At 43.5% G+C, this 6,316-nt stretch overlaps 1 protein-coding gene across 1 annotated transcript; it reads right to left on the bottom strand.

Moving 5' to 3' along the window:
- Nucleotides 1-2,802: 2,802 nt before the first annotated feature.
- On the bottom strand, nucleotides 2,803-4,337 carry LOC116655458 (inactive peptidyl-prolyl cis-trans isomerase shutdown-like). Its single transcript, XM_032453350.1, has one exon. It carries the CDS (start codon nucleotides 4,260-4,262, stop codon nucleotides 2,901-2,903), a length of 1,362 nt encoding a protein of 453 aa, XP_032309241.1. The 5' UTR covers nucleotides 4,263-4,337; the 3' UTR covers nucleotides 2,803-2,900.
- Nucleotides 4,338-6,316: the final 1,979 nt, after the last annotated feature.

Consider the following 6,316-nt stretch of genomic DNA (forward strand, 5'->3'; position numbering starts at 1 on the left):
GCCTGTCGCGGATGATTTTGAGAAAATTAGACTTTCCGAATTCCAGCTCATTAATGCAAACAATAGACAGGTCAATATTAACAGTAAAGTACAGGAACAGATAAATAACATTACCAACACAGTCAATCAAATTCTGAGGTCGGCTAAAGAATCCCAAATTGATTCGGGACACCTGTACGAGATGTTATTATCTCGGAATAGGATGATTACAATGGAGCTGCAAAATGTATTGCTTGCAATAGCGATCGCCAAAATCAATATAGTTAGCCCTAGCATACTAGAAAGTATGTGGATTGTCCGTTGCGTCCGTTGAAGTTTACAATCCACTAACATTATTCATTTCATTATCAAGTTTCCAAAAATTAAGTCAGCTTGCGTCAAATTACAATTTTTCCCGTATCACATCACGACACAATGCTCAGACTGGAGGACAAGGTCATAGCGGACTGCGATGGAGAGATCCACACGGTAAAAAACTGCTCCATGTCATCGGGAGTAACGTTTTGCCAACTGGCGTTGAGAAGATCTTGCGCCCAGGAACTCCACGCTGGTGGGATTGCGCACTGCGACATCCAGCATAGCGATCTGCATCCCATTACATATGTGGACGAGGGAATCCTCCTCATAAACGATCGCCCGGCTCGTGTGAGTGTGGACAATGGCACTTACATCTAATTGCTAGGAACACACCTTATCACCTTCATCGAGAGTGCCACGGTTAGAGGCAGAAGAGGGCACCAGGAGTAACCAGCTCGCCTTCCCTGAACATTCCTCTGGAGCACAATATTCTCAGCCTCCCATACCTTCACCGCTTGAGTGAACGTAACCTGGAGCATATCAAGAGATTTGGGAAAGATGTCAACAACTACCGCTCGCACCAGATAGCGCTAGTCGCGGGAGCAGTTTGCTGCGCGTTGATTTGTATCGGCCTCACTTATTGGCGAGTCACCCAGGCCAAGAGATCCACGGCCCAACTAAAGGAAGTGATTGCCCAAATAGAGTCGGCCGAGGGCAGCCCTAATCTGGAGGGGGGAGTAGTTAACTAAGTCAACCGGGTGACGGCAACGACCGATCGTCCGAAAGCTCGCTCCGGCCAAATTGCTGACCCAGCGTCTGGCCGGAAGCTCGTGCATAGCCGGCAAGCACTGCCCATTGGACTGGCCGCTATGAGTCTCACTTTTGTTAGTTCTTAAGTTCAGTTCTGCTTTTGCATTTATGAAATAAAGAGCCATCGCTCCTACATTGAAACTCCGACGATCCGTCGTAAAACACTTATCATTACAAATCTGACTAAGTCTCTAGGCCAGCAGATAAAGAGGGACAGTCATCCCTCCAACATAATCTTCCTAATTGATATTCTACGGCCAGCCGGCTAGAAGTCATCAAAGGGCCTGTTGCCCCAACCATCACCTTTCCATATCTTGTTAACTGGAGTGTAATTTGTCGACGGCAGTTCATCACTTAACCACATCTTATTAATTTACATATAAGTACAATGGGAATCCCTGTTATCTTCTGCCTTTCTATCCAAAACTATGAAGATAAGTTGTAATTCTAGTTTAGTACAGCTACTTTTGAGAATATCCAATTATATGAAATGAACATGAAATATTTTCTTTTACTTGGAGCTCTTCGGATACGAACATTACAGTTGAATATGGGTAGACCCCACTGTTTAGTGAGACGTCTACATTGAAGGGAGGGTATAGACGAAGGACCACAACATCTAGTCATTCATGCATCAGGGTCAGTAGAATCAACCACCCAGGAACGGACTAATTCATTCGTTCCTTTCGAACTTCCCCATCTTTATCTACGAGAAAATCCGTAACGTACATGGAGTTTCCAAGATACTATCACTAGGGCTCGTATCGTTACAAATGGCCCACAGCACCAGACTCTCCAACACGGAGTGGCTGCTAGTTTTTCGGTACTTCTTCTAACCGATATTGTCGCACAAAGTATACTAGCGGAAGTTCGCGATAAATGATTTACTTTAGATTCGAGACGTAAATAATATATTCGAAATAATTTTAGAGGTTTACCCTCGGATCCTCCCATTGCGGTGATTATTATATTCTAGGGTAGTAGAGATTTATTTTCAACTAAACGCAATACAACTATATGAGATGTAGAGGACTATTTTGATTTGAACCAGATATAGACAATCTGACTCTTCCTTTTTCAAATGGAAAAGGGAAACTAAGCTGATATGGTATAAAATCGAGTTGGGCTCAATGATAAAAATCCAGTGCCTGTCATAGTCACCATTTCATTCGGATTCGATTAGAATCCATGTTTCTTTGCATACTTTATAACCACGGTCTGTGTCCGACTGCTCTCAGAGTAACAGCAATCCACTAGTGTACATACGCAAACGCTGACTCTACGGGCACGGCAAACTAGACCGTAAGCATAATTTTCACAAAGCATGTCTTATTTCCACTTCATTTGAGAATTATAGAGCAAGTATGACAGCCTCAATTAGTGGCCAAATAACTACAGCTATTAGGAATTTAAACATATTCTCTCGAGACCCGCAAGAAGAAGCTCAACTTGAATGGGATAACGATATAGCACCTTCGTTACCATTTATTAAATGTCGTTACATTCGTTTAATACAAAAAAAACAATGTCTAATTCATATTTAGCATCATAATATTGATGGACATAATGTCAAGGAACTAAAGTTACTAAAACTCTTTTAGTAATATATGGTAAAGTATATAGAAAAAGTTTTGATTTTCTTTTAAAGCGTGAAAACTTAAAGCGAAATCTTATAAGCAATATTTGGATTTCAGTTCAATACCAATGGCTTGAGATTCATGAATATATATGTATGGCTTAATGATATGATGGCTATATAAAGATATGGCTTTTTGAATTTAATATATGTCTTTTTAATCTTCGATGTTTAGTTTGGAAAGTGTCAAGAGATCCTCGTAAACAGGTGACAAAGTCAGCTTCATATCCCGATCCTTCAACAAGTGACAAAATATTTCAAACTCCTTGTCAGAATACATTTTTCGTGACAAATTGACAGACATACTGGCCGAGCTCTTAAATTGCTCAATCAATTGGTCCATCTCATCTGCAAACGCCTTATCCTTATCATCCTTGATAGGATCGATGTCAGTCTCCTGGGGTTTCTTCTTTTTGATTGACAAAGCGCGACTCCACAAATCGCGAGTAGCATCTTTATACTTGGCAATTCTAGCATTCAAGCTGAGTATTTCATTGTTGATCTCTTGGTTGGAGGGTTGCTTTTTTTGTGCCTTCAATAAGGAGGTGCGAGCCTGGTCATACTCTCCCAGGGCAGACAGGGCGCGACCCTCCTGGAATAGCGCCTTACAAGGCGGATTATTTTTGGTTAGACGGCGCACTGCCTTCATTGCGATGCAGACGCGCTGCGGCTTGTTGACCTTGTTGTAGCAGATCATCAGATTTTGGTATAGAGTAATCAGCAGTTGGGTTTGCTTGACCTCCTCCTCCTCGTTGGCCAACCGACAGTAGTTTAAAGAGTTGATTGCCTTTTCAAACGAAGACACAGCAATGCGGAAGCGCCCGCGCTTCACGCAATCCTTGCCGTGCAAATGTACTTCCTGGGCTTTGGGGTAGATGACAAAAAACTTGTCCCGATCCTCCTTGGCGACACCATCACACGCTCCGGAATCTCCAACAAGCGAGAAGTCGATTACCTCCACCTTGAAGAGTCCGTCCGCCTTTGGCTTAATGCGCGGCGGACAGCCCAGCTCCCGGAAAAGCAACTTGTACGAAATAATAAACTCTGCCTGCTCATAAGGCCGCATGGTAAGAACGGCGGCCTCTAGCCCCTCAATCACCTTGCACTGGCCCGTCACGAACTCAAACTGCGTGCCTCGCAGCATGGAAGAGTCGAACGGAGCGCCCTCTCCCTCCCAGTATCCACTATAGCGCACAGCTACTCGAGCCCTCTCCGGCACAACTTCACGTTCTGGGTGCCCCTCGCGTATGACTCTTTTGTATATGTAGTCATTTACGCGATGCATCAAGGAGCGCAGCTCGTCAAAGGTCCGAGTCCATGGGGAGAAGAGTTTCTCGCAGTCCACGTCCGTTGCATCATCAGAATCGCTGTCGTCGCTTATGTGGCCCAGAAAGTCATCCGTGGCCCGGTGGCTATCCGACAAATCCACCTCGAATTGGCATCCCGTCTTCACGAGATCGGAAAAAGTCAAAGGGTCCTTCAGCAACTGAGTGCTGATTGGATAGAAAGGCTCGTCCATTTCGGCAGGAAAGTTTTTATTACGCAGTTAAATAAAGTTTCTGAGAATGCGCGGCGCGCAAGGTTCGCACTTGTCCAAAAAATGAGTCAATTACCAGGAGTCAATAATGTTAGCAATGCACGCAACAACAGTCAGAGATATAGACCACCAAATGCTAGATCAAATGATATTCCACTAGAGCAACCAAATAGGATTTCTAATGTCATTTCCTATTGGCGCATCAAGTTCAGTGGTACGTCCAATGACCTTCCTGTCGAAGATTTTATTTACTGAGTCGATTGTCTTACTTCCCAGTGCCTTAATGGTAATTTCCTTTTGCTTAGTCAGTTTACCCATCTTCTATTCGCTGGACCAGCACTTTCATTCTATTGGCATATCCATAGAACGTCCGAACACATGAATTGGTGTGAGTTGTGCAGTCACTTGTAGGAGAGATACCAGGATCAGAGATTAGACGCAGAAAGCAAGGAACAAATGAGTGTTTTGATAAATTTCTTGACTCAATCTTGTCTATATCCGATTTATTGCGCGAACCAATGTAAGATGGCGACATAGCTATTGAGGTTAGGAACAACATAAGACCAGACCTCAAACTAGAACTACTACATGTATATACCCCAGAATTAGCAAGTTTACGAAAAGAATGCCATAGGCACGAAGATTTTTACCATAGTTTTCGTACCCGGTAAACAACACGACCAACTATGCGTAGGAATTTCGTAGACGAACTATGTGCTCAAGAAGAATTTGAGGATACTCCCTGCGAAATCTAAGAGGAATACCTAGGCGAAGTCTTGGCCATTGGATCTGTTAATTGAGATTAGTTTATCTCGAATGAGTGGCCCAAAACGCTTGGATCCGACTTAAATGGAAGTTTAACTACAAATCGACCTGAAGGCAGTATTCTTGTTGTCTTCCGATAATGTTCCTCACATAGCTCTTGTTCTGGCGACAACATCTTTTTAGAAGATGGAACTTCTTTCAACGTCCAGAATTTTTTCAAGTTTTTGTCTATTGACTCTAATACTTCCTCTGGGCAATTCAGACTAGAGACTGGCTGTGGAGGCTCTGGAGGCTGGCTGTTCCCGACACTATCCCCCCAAGGAAAGTTTTTTGAAGGATGGGATGATTCGGACCTTGTTTTATTTGGCCAACGGACAACAATTCGAAAAATGACTCAGCTCCAATTAGCATATCTATCCGCTGAGGTTTGTAAAAATATGGGTCTGCTAACGGCAAGTTCTTTGGTAGGGTCCAATCTTTTACGTTCACTGACTGGTCAGGGTGATAGCCTGAAATGGTTTTCAAAACCCAAAAGTCGAACGGAAACTCGCTACCATTGACTCTCGACTTCACCACGGTGTGTATCTTCTTCTTAACTTGTGAATTAGTTTGACCAATTCCAAGCAAGTTGATGCACGATTCCTCCCTACGGATCTGTAAGCGTTGAGCAAGATCTTCTGTAATAAAATTCATTTGTGACCCTGAGTCAAGTAATGCTCGGGCCGAGATGTGCTCACCATTTTTTGTTCGAACGCTTACGATCGACGTTGCTAACAAAACCCTTTCTACAGACGACGCATGCAAAGCATGTGAAGTAGAAGGGCCATCATTCGTTAACTCTGGAGGAGGATTTTGTGTGCGTGGTGGTAATGCTAAGTTATTTTCGGTCACTGTAAATCGGTGCAGAAGTTTATGGTGCGATCTTGAACAGATTTGACACCTGGTCGATTTACAATTCGCTACCGTGTGACCTTTTCGCAGACAATTCAAACATAGGGAGGCTGACTTAACAAACTCAAACCTTTGCATTACAGCAAGGCGAGCGAACGGACTGCACTGAGCCAAAATGGTTGTTCGCGTTACAATAACTGCAAGCTGGTTTGGCGTTGGTAGAAGAACAAGCCAACGAAATTCTATTCAGTTGCTAGCCGAACCCAGTTCTTTCTTGTTTTGGTTTGCCAGTCTCTTCAGCGGACAGATGCTGGTATCTACGATTTAGTATTTTATCGAAATCGGACCACAGCGGCAATTCCTCATAATCCAGTGACTCT

This window comes from Drosophila ananassae, unplaced genomic scaffold (genome assembly GCF_017639315.1).
Source record: "Drosophila ananassae strain 14024-0371.13 unplaced genomic scaffold, ASM1763931v2 tig00000157, whole genome shotgun sequence".
In the NCBI taxonomy this organism is placed as follows: domain Eukaryota; kingdom Metazoa; phylum Arthropoda; class Insecta; order Diptera; family Drosophilidae; genus Drosophila; species Drosophila ananassae.